This window comes from Tinamus guttatus, unplaced genomic scaffold (assembly GCF_059628265.1).
Source record: "Tinamus guttatus ecotype Peru unplaced genomic scaffold, ASM5962826v1 Tinamus_guttatus_pri_ptg000459l, whole genome shotgun sequence".
Lineage (NCBI taxonomy): Eukaryota > Metazoa > Chordata > Aves > Tinamiformes > Tinamidae > Tinamus > Tinamus guttatus.
In genome coordinates this window covers 1,186,845-1,203,107 of record NW_028288993.1, presented here as the reverse complement: position 1 = coordinate 1,203,107, position 16,263 = coordinate 1,186,845, and the positions used below count along the sequence as shown (strand labels likewise).

Below are 16,263 nucleotides of genomic sequence, written 5' to 3'. Positions count from 1 at the left end.
CACCGTGTTTTACCTCTGGGACAGCCCCACAGTAACAGACCCTCTGCCTTGGGCTGCCCGTCCTGGAGGACCTGCTCCTCTCTAAAGGCATCTTCTCAAAGGCGCTCAGGAGAGTGGCTGAGAGACCCCATCCAAATGCTCTAGGGAGAATTGAGTTAGAAAATCATAGGCATCAGAATTGGCTTCCACCCCCAAATCTCTAACTTTCTTGCTTTCCCCAAGCACTTCAGGCATTTTCTTATTGTTCTTCTTTACTACAGCTATGATAAATTTGCCCTCTGCTGTTCACTCCATGAACAGATCCTTTTGACCTGGGTCAGGGAGAGTCCATGCTGCTTCCTGGATCCTGCCCAAGAACCTACCAGTGACATCCACGAGAAATCATTAGCAGAGTTCGCTGCCTAGCAGCCCTGCATCTGCAGCCTTTTTTTATTCTTCTCTTTTTTTCCTGCTACATTTGTCCAGGGAATTGTGAATTTGTTTTCATGGTCATAGTTGTTGGACAGGACAGACGGTAAATGTGTTTGGTCATTTTGGCACCAGTGGCAGAGCGTTATCTACCTACCAGTTGGCTTGCACAGTGCTAAGAAAAAAAAAAGAAAGAAAAAAGAAGTGTGTTGAGGGTGGGAAGCAACAAAACACAATCAAGAAGCAAATGATCAAGTAAGTTTCTGGAGGGGAACCTGGAGGTTGTTACCCAGGGGTGACCTGTGCTGAGTATCCCTGGGAATTTTGTTGTGGGAAAATGCTGTGAGAAAAGAATTGATTTAAAACGGAGTGAAGGTGTCTGGATTTGGCCAGACAGTCGTGTGTTACAAACAAGACTTAAGTGATTGTTTGGATATTTGGATACCGCCTCGAGCTCCTGGCTCCTGTCCGCTTGTGAAATGCACCACGCTGCCCCAGCGCGCGGGGCTCCTGCAGCCCAGCCCTGCCCAGCACCGTCCAGGACAGCCGGCAGGAGGAGGAGCAGGTGGGAGTGTGGACAAGGTCCCTTCTCTCCCTGAGAGCCTCTCCTGCTCTCAGCAATCTGACTTGCTCTCCGTGACCTTCGGACTCTTCTGCATGGGTCTGGCCTCCGCAGCACCCTGGGGCAACGACACCAAGGTTTTCATGATGCAATGGGACAAGCTGCTCCTTTAGTTTCTCTTAAACCTCCTATTTGCAGTTTCATGATGCACACCTGGTTCTTGTGTGAGGAGAAGCAATGACTGACATGGCTTCATTTGTTTGTTTTCCCCCTAGTTTGTGATTTCAGAGTCCCCTCTGCCCCTCTCCATCGATCTCCTTCCCGGCGTCAGGTGTTCGCAGCTTTGTTCTGCCCTGCAGCCTGCCCAGGGCCTATGAATATTTCAGTGTTGTGGTTGAGGTAACAGTTACATCCACCCATCTCCAAGATGGCAAAACCTGCACGGAATGGGTCATGGGGTGATGGCCAGGGCAACAGGTGGCTGTCCCCCTTTCCTGGTAGGTTCTCAGCCCTGTCCTGTGCCTGGCCACAAGTCACTCTGGTGATGCGTGGCCTATGGTCCCTGTTCTTCCCCGGTGTGTCTGCCAGGGTCTTGGCAGGTCTTTGCACGTGGCAGCACACAGGGACACCCAGGGACGTTCTCTCCCTTTTGCCGTGAGAGCTGCTCTCTGTCTACCCATGCTCTGGCGTGTGGTGGTAAGAGGGACAACTCAGCCCCTCTGTGCATCCCTCTGTCTCCCTGTGCTGGAGGAGGCTGCTCACCAGCGGTGGTTTCTCAAGACTTCTTTGTCAGGACAAGAAGCCTCAAACAGGAAGGGACTGAACAGCAACAACTGCAGGAGTGGAGGCTCCTATTGCTGTTCAGTCCCTTCCTGTTTGTCTTAGCAGGCCGCTCCTTGCCTGTCCACGTGGACTCACGAGCCTGGACTGCAAACGTCTCCTGCTGCTCTCTTCATCAGCTGCAGGAGCTCAGACAAACACCGAGCCCTCCCCACGTCCTCTCTCCACAGGAGCAAGTTAGGAGATGGGGATTTGTCCTGAAACAGTTCTGTTAAATGAACTTGTTTTTGTTGTTGTTGCTGCATTAGAGCACAGAGAGTGTGAAAATCTGGAGTGGCAAATGTGCAAGTTGCACTGAGCTGTGATAGACACTAAAATGAAGAGCTCCTTGGAGCGGGGCACTGAGTAGAGCATTAGGGACCTCGAGGTAATTGATAGCATCAGCCAGGTGTGTTCCCCGAACTGTGAACCACAGCTTGCATTGAGATGAGAGCAGGCTTCACAAACCCCTGAGCGGAACAAGGAGCCTCTTGTAGGGATGGTCACGTAGGGGCGCCTGTGACATCCTCAAGGCTCTGAAGGGAGTGGCTGCCACCACCAGCTTATGTGCCCCATGCCAGAGGAGCCAGGGCAACGGGCTGCGTGGGGAGCCCCACAGGCTGCAGTGGGGGGTGGGGCCACGCGTGTCCTACTGTCCCCCGCAAGAAGACGACAGAGCTGCAGGGTGAGCTGCGGGCCTTGGAGCAGCGCACGCGGAGGAGCCTCCTCCTGGGAGAGCTGCCCAAGGCCAGCCGGGAGCGAGGGCTGGAGAGCTCCAGAGCCCCCGGAGAAGCCAGCTGTCTCGGGGGGGACACAAGGGTGCCGCGCAATCAGCAGCGCCCAGCACACACGTTTGCCGTCGTGCTGGCTGCTGTCTGGCCGAGGTCCTCTCTGGCTGGCCCTGGTGAGCAGCGGGCAAAGCCTGGAGCCCCAAGGGCTGGTGACGCCTCCAGCTGCTCCAACTGTCCCCATTACCCTCCCGGCACTAGGGTGTGACAAGGAAATCTCTGGGTGTCATTTCCTGTGTGCAGCCACAAACTGCTCTGGACCCTCGCGCCTGGTCACCTCAGAGCGCTGCTGTGTGTTAGCTAAGCTGGGCTCAACCCACGGGTTGCCAAGTGGTGTGCAAGGAATGCAGGTCAGAGAGAAGCCTGCAGGTAAAGAGTGACAAAATGCTCCCTCTCCCTCCCCTAAGAAATAGAAATAAACACGATACAATAAGAAAATATGGGACGCGTCACTGGTATTTTTAATAATGTTCATGTGTTTCTAATACATTTCTGAGGGCAAGAAGTCTGGGTCGCTCCCACCTATTCTCCGTATGGGGGAAGAGCAGGTCCTTGCACTCAAGGCAAGAGGGAGGAACTGGAAAAACAAGCCAGAGCTGCAGCAGGGCAGTGGTCAGGGACCGGGATTCGGTTTGGTGCCTGGTTTGGAGCCAAAGCTCCACGTTCCCAGCAGCGCGCGACGCAAGGTGGCTGCACCAGCTCCTCTGCAGGGTGCAGCTCCCCGCACGGCTCAGGCGGGCGATGCCACACGTGGTGGCAGCCTGCGAGGGGCTCTCCTCTCTCCGGGTCCACGGCAGCTCAGCAGCCCGGAGCCAGGAGCAAGGCAAGAGTTCCCAGCTCGGAGCTGGTGCATAGCAGAGAAGACACTGTCACTGCCCAGCTCTGCTTCCACAGCCGCCTTCTGCAGCGTCAGGGACTTGCACGCGGGGCCTGGCAGAGGAGCCCGTCCCTACAGTGACATTGGCTCGGGGTGCGGTGACGCTGCAGCCTGCCATCTCAGGGTGCTCCCTTCTTTTGCCATCGTTTCTAACTGGTGTAATCTACTCCCTGCCCTGCTGCTGGATGTCCCCTCCTGGGTGGCAGCAGGACCCAAGGCAGGGAACTGATCTGGGCAAACCTGGATGGTGGCGGATCGCAGCTTTCCACGTGGATCAGCGAGCTGCGTGCTCCCACGTGCCGAGCCTCGCGCTGCGGCCACGAAGAGGGATGAGACCATTCCAGAGCCCTGGCACAGGCGGCCCAGAGAGGCTGTGGAGGCTCCTTCTCTGGACATCTCCAAACCCGCCTGGATGCCACCCTGTGCCCCGTGCTCTGGGTGTCCCTGCTGGAGCAGAGGGGATGGACTGAATGATCCCTAGAGGTCCCTGCCAACCTCAACCCTTCTGGGATTCTGTGGTTACTGCCTTTCAGTGAGGGGTTAAAAATCCTGCGTCTGAAGAGTGGTTCAGACGGGGAGGTGCAAACACAGACAGGGCCAGGCAAGTCTTTGATGTTTTGTTTGCAAGGTGAATTCTTTCAGGATGGACCTGAGGGTTTGTCCTACATCCCGCACAAGAAGGGTGACACACAGCTCTGGCGACGTTCCGTACAGCTCCCAGATCTGCCAGGTTTCATTCCTGGTTGAAAAGCTGCTCCTGGCCAGGAGGCGGTGCCGGGAGCCACAGGACGAGTCAGACCGCTCTGAGCACCGGCCACCACCCCCACGGCAGCCTCCAGAGCGAGATGTCTCCAGCCAAAGCTGAGAGGGAGCTGCAGCGCTCCAGGGATTTTCCTAGTTAAGAGGAGGTCTGGATGTGACACACAGGCTCAGCCCTTTCCCCTGCTCTGCTCTCAGATTCCAAGGATCCTTGTGTCCCTTCCACAGGCAGTGCACAGGGTACGTGGGACAATTATTCATGGTGACTGATCCTGTCTCCAGGTCAGGGCCATAAGGAAGTTGGAGTTTCCTCTTCTCAGTGAGCAGCAGCCCATTTCAAATGAGGCAATCTAGACACTCAGCAGCTTTGGAAAAACATTCCAAGGCTGGTTTTAGTGCCAAGATGTCCTCGGGTCAGGATGCAAGAGGGGGTGTTTCTGAACAGCTGTGACGATCCCAGACGATGCTGCCCATGGTGTCCCGCAGGCGCCAGGCCGCTGCTCAGCGCCTGCCCCTTCCAGCGTTGGGCATTTTGCTGGGTCTCCTCCTGGAAGCACAAGGCTTCCTCTCCCCCGCAGATGCCTCCGGCTGATCCCTCAGCAGGGCGAGGGCAGGACATGCACCGAGTCTGAAGGGCCAGTTTGTTCTCTGCAGGCATCGCTACCTCATGGCTAATCAACTAACCGGGCACACCTGGCATCCGTATCTCTACCAGCAGGAGCCTTCTGGAGTTTATTAGCATTTTAATAGCCACAAACACAGTCTGATATGAAATGACTCTTCCTTAATAGTACAGTTAGGTTAATTGCTTGCTTGCTGATGCTCAAACCCCCCTGGACTTTATATTCTGCCCAGTCTGGCTTTGCTACGTGACCTGAATTCCTGTAGCCCTGGCCTGGCCGACACGCGTGCGCTCCCTGCGACCTTGCGAGACCCCTTTTTTCAGCACATTGCTGCTCCTGAACCATCTCTTCCCACCAAGGCCCAGGTGAAGGGCCCCATGGAGCCCGGCTGTGCCGGAGGTGACTGGTGGCTCCCGGCACCTCGACTGTGGCATTGGCGGCTTCCCCGACACGTGGCCCGGTACGCCAAGCCCTTTCCGAGGGGAGGTCGAGTGTGTGCTTGCGAATGTGCTTCCCCTGCTTTCCTTCTGCTCCTTTACCTTGAGTCCAAGGGTATGCTGTTATTAAGTTTATTTTTCAACTTAATTTTAGAGCACGTTTAGCTTAATTTTAGGAACACGTTGCCTGGTGCTCAGGGGGTCTGGAGGGAAGGCAAGCTGCAAGCCGCCCTTGGCTAATAGATGCCAATTCCTTAAGGAAAACGCCCGTTCCTTTCCCCTCAGGTCACGCGTCTCCCTCTCGCGTCTCGCCGCGCCCCGAGCCTCCCCCAACCAAGATGGCGGCTCCTCTCACGGCCGCGGCTCCTTCCCGCGGCCCGGAGCCCTCGAGACGCTTCTCATTGGGCAGCCGCGCTGCCCATCAAGCGCGGGGGCGAGCGCTGAGTGGCTCCACGGCGCGGCCGCCAAAGCGGAGCCAGCGCCATAGGCTGTTGGAGGGGCCCTGCTCCGCCCCCGCGCTCGGTCGCCTAGCAACGCGAGGACTCCGGCGGCCGCCTCGGTAGTGCCCGCGGGGCTCGGAGACTCCCCGGGCCCGCGACACCCCTGGGTCCAGCTCAGACACCCCCAAGATGCTCCTTGGGCCTCTGCTCCCCAGCCCCCACGATACCCCCCGGGCCTCCGCACCTCCGCTCCTTTGGTCCTGGACCCCCTTGATGCACCCAGCCCTTCCCGTATGTGGCCCTGGCACCCCCCACCTCTCCGCCAAGATACACCCGGGTCGTCTCTCCCTGCCAGGCCCGAAACCCGCACACGGGGGTCCCTGCTTGCCCCCGGCACCCCAGGCCTGCAGCCCCCTCACAGGGGGTACCCCCAAAGCTCCCCAAAGACCCTTGCTCAGGATCCCAGGGAGCCCCAGCTCTCTGACAACCCCAGACCCACCCAGGGGGCTCTTCCCTCCCTGGTCATGCAGCTCTGTCCCTTCCCTGGGCCCTAGTCCCTGCAGCTGGTGATTTCCAGCTCACCCGTTCCTTAGGCAGTGCTCAGAGCTTCCTCCCAGTCATCCTTCAGAGTTTATGGCTTTTCTTCCTTTCCCACGGGTGTTCTTGGATGTTTAACAGCCCCTCGGGACGGAGACCCGTTCTGATGTGAAACCCCAGTGCCCTGTGTGCCCACACCCAGGCACAGCTCCAGGGTAATCTGAAACTTCCCCGTTTCCCCAAATGATGCTGATAATGCTTTCCTCAACTTTCCTTTAGAGAGAAAATTGGAGGAAGAAGAATTGAAGAAGAATTTGCCCCAGAAGCAGCAGAGGGATCTTGATGGACTTCGGCTGAGTCATTCCCTGTGGCTTTACCCTGCGAGGAGACTTTGTGTCCCTCCTAGACCTCCAGATGCTCAGCCTGGAAGCGTTTAACTGATGCCATGGCAACAGGGAATCCAGCTGTGCCCCAGGGATCATCTCAGGACGAGAGGGAAAGAAACAAGGCACTGACAGAAGGCATCCACGCTCCAAAGAAGGGAGTGATCAGATCAGATGCCGTGAGGATGTTAGGTCCAAGTCAGCCAAAATTCGATACTCAAGAAACGCAAAGAATCATATCGGTCTTGGACGAGACGATTGTCAAGCTGGAACTGAGCAGTTTGATCCCCTGCATCTTGGACTCTCTGGACAGCTTTGCTGATATGCTGGGACCTGAGCTCACGAGTGGCCTGCTCGAGCACCAAAAGCTTTCGAGCAAAGTGGAGGACCTACTTTCCAGCTCTCGAGAAGGGGAGCCCTCGCCAGCTGAGGAACAGAGGGACAGTCTTTGCTTGCTGGAGGAGCATCTGAAAACTTCTGTTAGGAATATTCTGAGGCTCCTGCTGGCCAACCCTTCGCTTTGTCACGCTCTGCCTTTTGAAGTCTGTGCAAGACAGTCGTCGGCTGAAGCGTTTATCCAAGCCTTTAGGGAGTTCAGGAATTTCATGCACGAGAGACTCCTGACTAGTCCCTTAGAAGAGAAAGAGAAGATTCAGTTCATGGAAGACATCTCCCTCCGGATTAAGAGAAACGCTGAAACACTCACAGCTTTAAAGGCAGAACTGGCAGCAACGATCCAGGCTCGAGATGAAAAGGTATGGTACCGTGGGGATGTTTTCTGACAACAGGTCAATGAAGCAAAGCTTGGGTAAACTCAGAAATAATCCTTCTTTTGCAGATCCTAGACAGGCAGTGATGATTTGTAAGGCAGACCCTAAATTAAAGGTACTTCCTTCATTGCAAAATTATTTTAAAAGGCTTATTTCATGCTTGATTTTTAAACTTAAGTCTCACGTGCTTATATCCTGTTCTCACTGGCAGCTTAAATCACAATGGAAAACACCAAGCTTAAAAGGGAGCTGTAGAAAAGGCACAAATTGCTGCAAGTGTATTTTGGCAGGGCCACAATGTCGACTGCTGCTGAGTGGCTCTATTCACTGCTGATGAAATGCTGGGAAGTCACTCCAAGGGGAGATTGCCCTGATTAAAATGCATTTTTAATATCTACTCTGCCTTCCCTCTTGCTTAAAGCCAACATTTCTTTGTCTTTCAATTCTAAAATACTGGCAGCCGTAGAACATGTGTCTAATGCCTGGTAACACAGTTCCTTCGCTTCTGCACTGAAAGCAACAGAGGTTCAAATAAACACATGGACATGCCCAGATCTTTGTGCGGGCCAGAATTTGAGGTGAATTTGAGCCCTGAACTCCTGACAAGCAGTTCCTTGTTTTCCATGTCCGCTTCTCTTTCTCCTTTTGGCAAGAGGGGCCAGGGAAGCAGGTCCTGTCCAATGCCGACTGCGCGGAATGGTGCCAATGGAGACTAGGGGCTGCCTTCCCCATTCCCTCCGCCCCGTGGAGATCTGTGAGTTGAGACACTTGACATGTTTATTGCAATTTGGCAGCGTGTCCGGGGCGTAATGAATAAACCTATTTTGCTGGTCCCAGCTGAGCATTTCTTTTGCAGGCAGCCCACTGAGCTGAGGCCCCAGCACTGGCCCTTGGAGCCTAACGCGAAGCTCGGTGAAACCGCTGGGCTGTGGTCTTGTTCAGATGGGTCAGCAGCCATGGAGGCTTCCTCAGATGACAGTGCCTGTGGGTCTCTGTGCTTCTTGTTCCATCTCTGGCCTTATTTACAGGTTCACAGAGGAAGAACAAGAGGTTTCTACAGCATCGGGCACTAACCTAACTCTTTTTCCTATGCCAGAGGTCTTGTGATTATTACAAACTGGTCAGAGTTCTGCCCAAATGCAGGTCTCTGTTACACAGACTCCCAGAATGGCTGAGGTTGGAAGGGACCTCTGGAACCAGAGCAGAGCTCTTAGACCTCCTCCATCTCGGCAACCAGCCTTATTTCTGCTGCCACAGATGCCTCACCTTACCCTCCATTTCTTCTTTGTCTTGCTTTCTGGGTCTAGATTCACAGGAAGGACAACGTGATCAAGGATCTCAAAACCTCCTTGCAAGATGTGGCCAACAACTACCAGATCAGTGTCCTGCAGATTACACAGGACGCGGAAAACCAGCAAAAGGAGGAGCTGCGAGCTTGGCAGGCCAGGCGTGCGAGGCTCCAGGAGGACCTGGAGCAGCTGAGAGCACAGCTCTGTGCGCTTGTCCTGGAGCACCGGGAATCGGAGCTGGCCCTCAGAAAGGTAACGGGGAAGGAGAGCTCGAGTACGGGAAGTTTAAAACTCGTGGAACTGCTGTCAGCTCTGGCTGCTTCTGGAAATGGCTTGGTTCCTTCTAGTTGCTGGCAGGATGCATATGCTGTTTGTCAGAATACACCTGCTCTTTGCTCCTGCTCTGCTGATTTCAGTGGAAGGCAGCCCTGCAGCGGCTCCGAGGATGCCGCTCGCTCGCGATCCTCCTTTCCAGCCCGCCTAGCTCTGGGGACAGCCCTGCCTGGCGCCGCACACCGGGGAGCCGAGCTCTGCTCGCGTTCAGAGCGGCAGGAGAGCTGCTCGCGAGGCCTGTGTTGAGGAACGAGGGAGGAGGCATGGGCTAAACAGAGCAAACATAACGTTGGCTGTATCTAAAGCTATCTTTTATAGCTTATTGTTTGTTGTCCCCAGGGCTGAATGCAGCTGGCCTTGGAAGCTAGGCAATTCCCAGTCTGAGTGGTACTTTGCTAAGAGACACAATCCAAGGAGCCAGGGTTGAATCAAAAGAAAGGGAAGTGCGATTTATCACAGTGATAAAAGGAGAAGATAAAAGCAGTAGACAGGCTCAGGTCTCTGTGTCAACAGCCATGGCCTGAGCAGAGCATCTTGGTGACATGTGCCGGTCACCAATCTGGAGAATCTGGAGCTACAAGACAGAGCAGATTTGCCCCTCATTTTACCCCAATGTGGTGTTTGCTGCAAGCAAGCGCTGAGCTCCTGTGCAGAGCACAGCACACCCCAGTGCATCAGTCACTCTTGCAGTTCAGTAACTGTGCAGCCCTGGCAGAACAAAGCAGCAGTGACAAAGGGTCACGGGACATGGGCTGCAGGTGACTTGTGATGAGCTGTTCAGCTCAGTCTAGTGCTCAGGCAGAAAGAGAGAGATTTACTGACACAGGAGCTTCCTTTCCGCTTCCTCAGCCCATGCTTTAGCCTTGGATGACTCAAGACTTTTTGTGCTTTTGGTATAAACAGTTGGGAGTATCAGGTCTGCCTTCCTGATGGTCTGGAAGCCCTTGGGACATCCTGAGCCAGTGTCACGCAGGAAATTGTGTGGTTTGTGTGATGGGCTCTAGCTGGTCTTCCTCTTGGTGATTCCATGGAGCGTGAGTACAGCAGCTGGGGTAACCTGGCCATACCAGGTCATTCTGCAGGGTCAAGCCACTGCTGAACAGATTTGCAGATAGGAATCTCTCTTCATTTTAAGAGGCTCCATCTGTTGAGTCTTTTCTGTCCAGCTTTCATGTTCAGCAGCTCCCTGCTTCTTCCATGTGGGGGTGGATTTCCCAGTCTGTTGATGCCTTAACTCATTCCATCAGCTGTGCTCATCTCTGACATCAGGGCACACCTTGCAGACGGGGCTCAGTACTCAGCCCTCGCCCAGTCCCATGCTGTAAACCCAATATGGCCCTTTTGGCCTCAGGGAGTAGAGGCTGGGCACAAGAAAATCCCCAAAGTAGGGGCAAAAAATGTCAGCTAGACGTGGTGTGCCAGAAGGAGGAGGTGTTCCACTGTTTTCTAACTTGGGTGGCTTTTTACCAGGCTTCGCGTGCCTGTGAGTAACATATCCTGTTGTTTGTTTCAGAAGAAGTGCAAAGTAGAGATGGAAATTGAGAAGTGGATCCAGAAATACGATGCGGACATGGGGGAAAAACAGGTATCCTCTTTAAGGTGCTTCCCTGAGGTGATGTGTCCAGGTGGATCACTGTGCAAACGGATGTGTGGGTCATACACAGGAGGGTAGGGAAGGGACGGACAACCTACCACACAGAAGTGCAGGCTTTGGAATGAAATATTCCTTTGTCCTACTAAGGTGTATAGTTCTCTGCTGTTTTTTTTTTTTAGGGAACTGTTGTTAAATCCAACAGTATTTGGAGGCTGATGGATTGCTTCCAGCCTGCCAGACATACCCACTTGCTGTTAGAGAAGAGGGCTTTCACTTTTGCTTCAATCCTCAACCTTGTTGGTCCTGTCTGGTGTCCAAATCATGCTACTGTTTTTTTCCTGGCCCATCTGAGAGAGACCTGTGGACTTAACAGCCTGCGTACCCCCGTCTTGGGATCCAAATTACCCGTAGCAAGCTGAGAATCAGCATCTCAACCTCTCCTGTGAGAAGGTCCTAGATGCTTTCGTTTCCATACCCTTTTTCATGGAGGTGGACAAAAGCCACTGGATTGCAAAGCAAAATGTAGGGAGGGACCTGAAAGTTTGCGGTGAGGAAGCATCCCTACCCTGCCCTGGTTTTAACAATGTTGTGCTATTTTGGCTTCCTATTTACTGAATGGTTGGAGCCCTGTGTTCCCCTAGCCCTCCTCCTCCATGTGTCTTACCCTAATGCGTTAGGAAAGGAATAAACTGCTGAGCTTGTGGTTGCACCATGAAAACTGTGTGTCCTTGGCCCTCTGCATGCTGACAGCCCAGCTCCTCCCAGGCCCCCAGATGTAAGCAGTGTGTTAGGTGGGCCTCAGTGCCACTTCTCAGCAAAGCTGTTAGCATGGGCTTGGTTTTGTCCCACCTGGTGTGGATTTTTGCTCACAGTGTAGGTAGGACAGGCTGGACGTTGCCTGCTCAGAGTACCCCGCTGAGGGTGGATGTGGTTTGCAACATGGAGAATTAGAACAGTTTTCAAAGGAGCTTGGAAGATATTGAGACTAGGCATCTCGTGAAATCCCCTGCGCAGTGGACACACATTTCCTATTTAGTCCCTTTAAAAAGCCTCAGCTCAGCTGCTAGTTGTGATTCTCCTTAGATTCGGGATGGTAAAAGGATCCTTAATTGGGGATGTACAGGGAGGAGTTGTTGAATGCTCTCAAAATTGCTGTACCTGGTATCTACTGTCTTGCTAGGCTGAATACGAGGAGCTCTATGCTCTCTACTCCGAGGAGAAGGCCCAGGTGTCCCTGCTGCAGGAGAAGCACGAAGTGCTTATCCAGGAGTACTCGCAGATTGCGGAGGAGCGCAGCGTACGTCAGCAGAAGCAAAAACAGGATTCGGATGAGTTGGTCACCATGACCCTTGCTGCCACCCGCATCCAGGCCTTCTGGAGGGGATACTTGGTTCGGTCGCTCTTCAAGATAAAAAGGAAGAAGAAAAAGAAGGGAGGGGGCAAGAACTTCAGATAAGCACAGAAATCTATTATCTCTCCTCCATTCCTCCTGGCAAAGCTGCTGCCTCCTCTGGCTATTCTGGATAAAAGCATTAGCTGAGAGCGCCTTTGCAGTCAAGTCCAACTTTCCAAGGCTGGAGTTGGCTCTCAGAGTGGGAGTACATCAAAAAAGTGGCATAAAGACATGTCTCAGCATTTTATCAGCAGGATGTCTCCTGATGAAGGGACTGTGCCAAGCAGGAGTGTGGATTCCTGACTTGGTCTCTGTGGTCCCTATGCCCAAATTGTGCTTTTGTGTCAGAGCCCAGTTCTGTTGATACTAAAGAGTATCAATAAAATTGCCCCTGAAGGCAGGATGAGGTCCTGTGCCTGACTTGGTTTCTCCTCGTGTGGATTTGAGAGACAATTTGATTTTGGAGGATTTTTTTTTCCTCCTAATTGGCAGCCACAAGAAATTTCAAGGTCCGTGGAGACATTTTCATTAGGATGTCAGTACCCGTGTGGGCAGGTTGGGGTGTATTTGCAACAAGAGAGACATCTCATTTCCAAAGGGGCCTGGGCACCCACAGCTTTTGAGTTCCTACCAAGGGAAGGTCTGGATGTGCTTTTCGAGAAGCCCCTCTGTTGCAGGGGCTGCTCGGTGCTCAGACCGATGCCCTTTGGTCTGAGGGTTGTCTGAAATGTGTCAGTTGTCTGCAGATGTTGGAGCCCACCTGGAGAGGCAGAGCAGGAACACCCGCCACAGGGAGCACACCAGCGCAGAGTCCAAATCCAACCGTTTCCAGACACAGGACTTGCCCTTAGGATCTATTTCAAAGTCTGCTAGAGCCAGAGATGCTGGAGCCCGTGGCTGAAGGTCCCTCAGGGCACCTCCTTAGAACGGAAGAAATGCTGGACAGGCTTGCGGGTGTAGAGGAAAGGCTCCAAAGCAGTAGAGAGAGTCTGTCTCCATCTGTCTCCATCCAAGGGCCTTCCCAGCCCGGATCCTCAGGCTTGGAGTCAAACCGGGACAGGCTGCAGTAGGACGGAGTGTGACTTTTTGGGCTTTGTGAAGAAGCACGAGAGGATCCACACATCCTGACGAGTGCACATAGTTAACGGGCACTGACTGCTGTGGCGTGAGTCTGTGGCCCTGCTGTCACAGCAGACTGCAGGGCCCCTAGCTGGGAAAGGAGCAGAGAGGAGCTGCAGCGACCCCGGCCCGTCTGGCAGCGCTCAGCACGGTGACTTGCTGGCCTTCGTCCCCTGGATTGACTCATTTTTCTAGGGGTGCTCTCAGGTGTGTAGGCAGTGGATGCCACAGACAGGCTCCAAGCCAAGGGTCTCCAGGCTCTTCTCCACCTGGGAGGGTCGAGGCCTGGCAGTGCTGATTGAACCCCTGCAGGGCAGCCAGCCCACAGCTCGTGGGTGCAGGATGTCCAGGTCTCGACCCCGCAGCCGCTTCGGCCCGCGCGCTGCAGGTGAGGAGCTGGGCTGCCCAGGATGCCCCTTTCCGGGGACGTGCTCCTGGCCGGCACTGGGGGTCGTGTTGTACCCAGGACCAGCCCGGGAAGGACCCGCAGGCAGATGTGCTCCGTGGGACGGGTGCTGGCAGGGCTGCAGCCGCACATGCAGGTGTCAGCGAGCCGTAATGCGGCTGCAGGCGATTAGGGGAATGAGAGCAGATTGGAGAGATCAGAGAAAGGAGATCCCCTGGGGCTGGCGGGGTGGCACAAAGCTACGGGGACCTTCCTGGCCTCTGGGATACTTGACAGGGGAGCATCTGTCAAAGGTCCCTTTGGCTCTTCAATGATTTCTAGCTGTTTTCCCTCTTCCCCAGATTATCCACTTTGTGGGGGGGTGTTGTATTAAGAGGCACAGTCAGAGTAACCACACTCGCCTGTGGATGGTCGTCCTCAGGACCCTCCCTCCGGCCTGGAGAGCCGGCTAGGAGTATTGCAGGGGCCCCGGGGCTTCTCCCAGAGCTCAGCCGAGGCCCCTGCCCTTCCAAGAAGGAGCTCTCGGGCGGGTAAGGGTTGATCCTTGCTCCTTCGCCGCAGCCTTGCGGGTAACCGAAGCCGGCAGCCTGCTCGGAGGCAGAGCTGGGTTCCTGGGAGGGCAGCGGCTACTGTTACAAGTGGTGTTACCAGACTGCTTGGGATTTTTTCTTGCCTCATCTGAAGTCTCTTCTTGCCTCTCTTGTTATTGCTGGGAACAAAATCTTCAGCTGTGCGAGGTCACAGGCCTGTGGGTCACTCTGGTGGTGGGATCCTCGTGGTGGATCTAAGTAGCAGCAGGTCCCTGTGGCAGTGGGACACTTCTAGCCATGGGATCCCATGGCAGAGGGTCCTGGTGGTTCTGGGTGCTGGTGGCATTAAGTCTCAGTGAGAGTAAGATACCAGTGGCAGAGGTCCCAGTGAAGGTGGGCCCTGGTAGTGGTGGGTCCCTGTGACAGAGGATACTGATGAAGATTGGTCCCAGTGGCCGGGAGTTCCTCATGGCAGAGGGTCCCGGTGGTGGTGGGTCCCAGTGGTAGAGGGTCCTGGTGGCTGTGGGATCCCCATGGCAGAGGGTCCTAGTGAAGATGCATTGTGGTGACAGTGGGTTCCCCATGGCTGAGGGTCCTGGTGGTGGTAGGACCTGGGATGGTGGGTGTCTGTGGCTGAGGGATTCCCATGGCAGAGGGTCCTGGTGATGGTAGATCCCCATGGCGGGGGGTCCTGGTGTTGGTGGATCCCTGTGGCAGGGGGTCCCCGTGGCGGGGGGTCCTGGTGTTGGTGGATCCCCGTGGCAGGGGGTCCCCGTGGTGGAGGTTCCCCATGGCAGGGGGTCCCCGTGGCAGGGGGTCCTGGTGTTGGTGGATCCCCGTGGCAGGGGGTCCCCGTGGTGGAGGTTCCCCGTGGCAGGGGGTCCCCGTGGCAGGGGCTGCCGCTGGCGGTGCCTCCCCCCTGCGGGGCCCCGCGGTGTCCGCTCCCCAGGCGGCCGCCCCGCCCCGCCGCCGGGGGTCGCCCTGGCGCCGCCGCCTCCCGCCGCCTCCCGCCGCGGCGGTGACGTGGGCGGGCGCCGCCCCCGCGGCCGTGCCCGGCGGAGCGGGGCGGGGCGGAGCGGCGCGGGGCGGCCGCGGCGCCTATGGGGAAGGCGGCCGCGCTGTGCGGCGGCAGCACCCGCGGGCTGGTGTCGCTGCTCAGCGCCGTCCCCTGCCTGGGCTGCCACGAGGCGCCGGCCATGAGCGCGGAGGCGGCGGGGGGCCGCGGCGGCGGGGGGCCCGCGGCGCCGCCCGCCGCGCCGGGCTCCGACACCTACAAGGGCTGGCTCTTCAAGTGGACCAACTACCTGAAGGGCTACCAGCGCCGCTGGTTCGTGCTCAGCAACGGCCTCCTCAGCTACTACAGGTACCGGCACCGGCGGGGGGCCTGGGCCGGGGCGGGCTCCCCCGGTGCCGCCGAGCGCCGCCCGAGCCGGGGCCCGCGGGGGCTGCTGCGGGCGAGGGGCCGAGGAGCCCGGCGGCTCCGTCTCCCGGCCCCAGCTGCGAATAAAGGGCCCCTGGAAGCCGTATCCGCATGATCCTGCTCTCCCAAGAGTCGGGATTCGCTTCCTAGCGCTCTTTGGTCGTGCGCAGAGGCCGCACGTATCCCGGATAGCCGCTCCCTAGGGAGAAAGGAGCCTCCGGGAAGGCAGTGGGAACGGAGACCCGTGGTGGAAGGAAGGAAGGAAGGAAGGAAGGGAGGGAGGGAGGAAGGAAGGGAGGGAGGGAGCCGCGGGGCGCGCGGCGGCTCCTGCCCGGTGGGACCTGGGCCCGTGTCGCCTCCGCGCGGCTCCGCTCCTGGGGTTGCGCCTCCCGCAGGGGAGCTCCGCGGCCGTGTCACCCACGTAAACACACGAGCGATCGGGGTTTTCTTTTGTATTATACCATATATAGTACACGTACGTGGTATATTGGTCCCTTAGGATGGACCAGGTTTGTTCTTGTCTGTGAAGGCTCTTAATTCCTTTCTCCTCTCCCACTCTCGCTTGCCGGGGGTTAGTTCACCGTATTTCAGGCAGTGGAAGGGATCTCTGGTGTTCAAGGAGGTTGGGTCTGTAAAACACCTAGTCGTGCCAGCTAGGGCTTCTCTTTACGAGTTACCTGGCAGCAGTTGTTTTCCTCCCAACACGGCGTTCGTGTTCCTATTCCTTCCCTGATCAGTGAGCTGCAAGTCGCTGCCAGCTGCAAATAAAACTCATC

The 16,263-nt window shown here is 56.0% G+C and overlaps 2 protein-coding genes across 2 annotated transcripts in view; both read left to right on the top strand.

The window, feature by feature from the left end:
- Positions 1 to 6,662: 6,662 nt before the first annotated feature.
- Positions 6,663 to 12,075, top strand: DRC10 (dynein regulatory complex subunit 10). The gene is made up of 4 exons (XM_088532253.1): positions 6,663 to 7,388; positions 8,711 to 8,944; positions 10,539 to 10,610; positions 11,800 to 12,075. The coding sequence occupies exons 1-4, from the start codon at positions 6,696 to 6,698 to the stop codon at positions 12,073 to 12,075; spliced, it is 1,275 nt and encodes a 424-aa protein (XP_088388379.1). The 5' UTR covers positions 6,663 to 6,695.
- Positions 12,076 to 15,161: 3,086 nt separating this feature from the next.
- The window catches only part of OSBP2 (oxysterol binding protein 2), a 113,743-nt gene continuing 112,641 nt past the window's right edge, over positions 15,162 to 16,263 (top strand). The window contains exon 1 of the mRNA XM_088532313.1: positions 15,162 to 15,430. Within this exon, the coding sequence (XP_088388439.1) occupies positions 15,168 to 15,430 (263 nt within the window). The 5' untranslated portion in view covers positions 15,162 to 15,167. The remainder of the gene's footprint in view (positions 15,431 to 16,263) is intronic.

What these genes read in the sequence shown, in the direction of transcription:
- DRC10 (XM_088532253.1), top strand. Translation starts at nt 6,696, where the DNA reads ATGGCAACAGGGAATCCAGCTGTGCCCCAGGGATCATCTCAGGACGAG. An exon ending in TCCAGGCTCGAGATGAAAAG is followed by an intron (nt 7,389 to 8,710) that starts GTATGGTACCGT and finishes TTCTGGGTCTAG; the next exon opens with ATTCACAGGAAGGACAACGT. An exon ending in CGGACATGGGGGAAAAACAG is followed by an intron (nt 10,611 to 11,799) that starts GTATCCTCTTTA and finishes CTGTCTTGCTAG; the next exon opens with GCTGAATACGAGGAGCTCTA.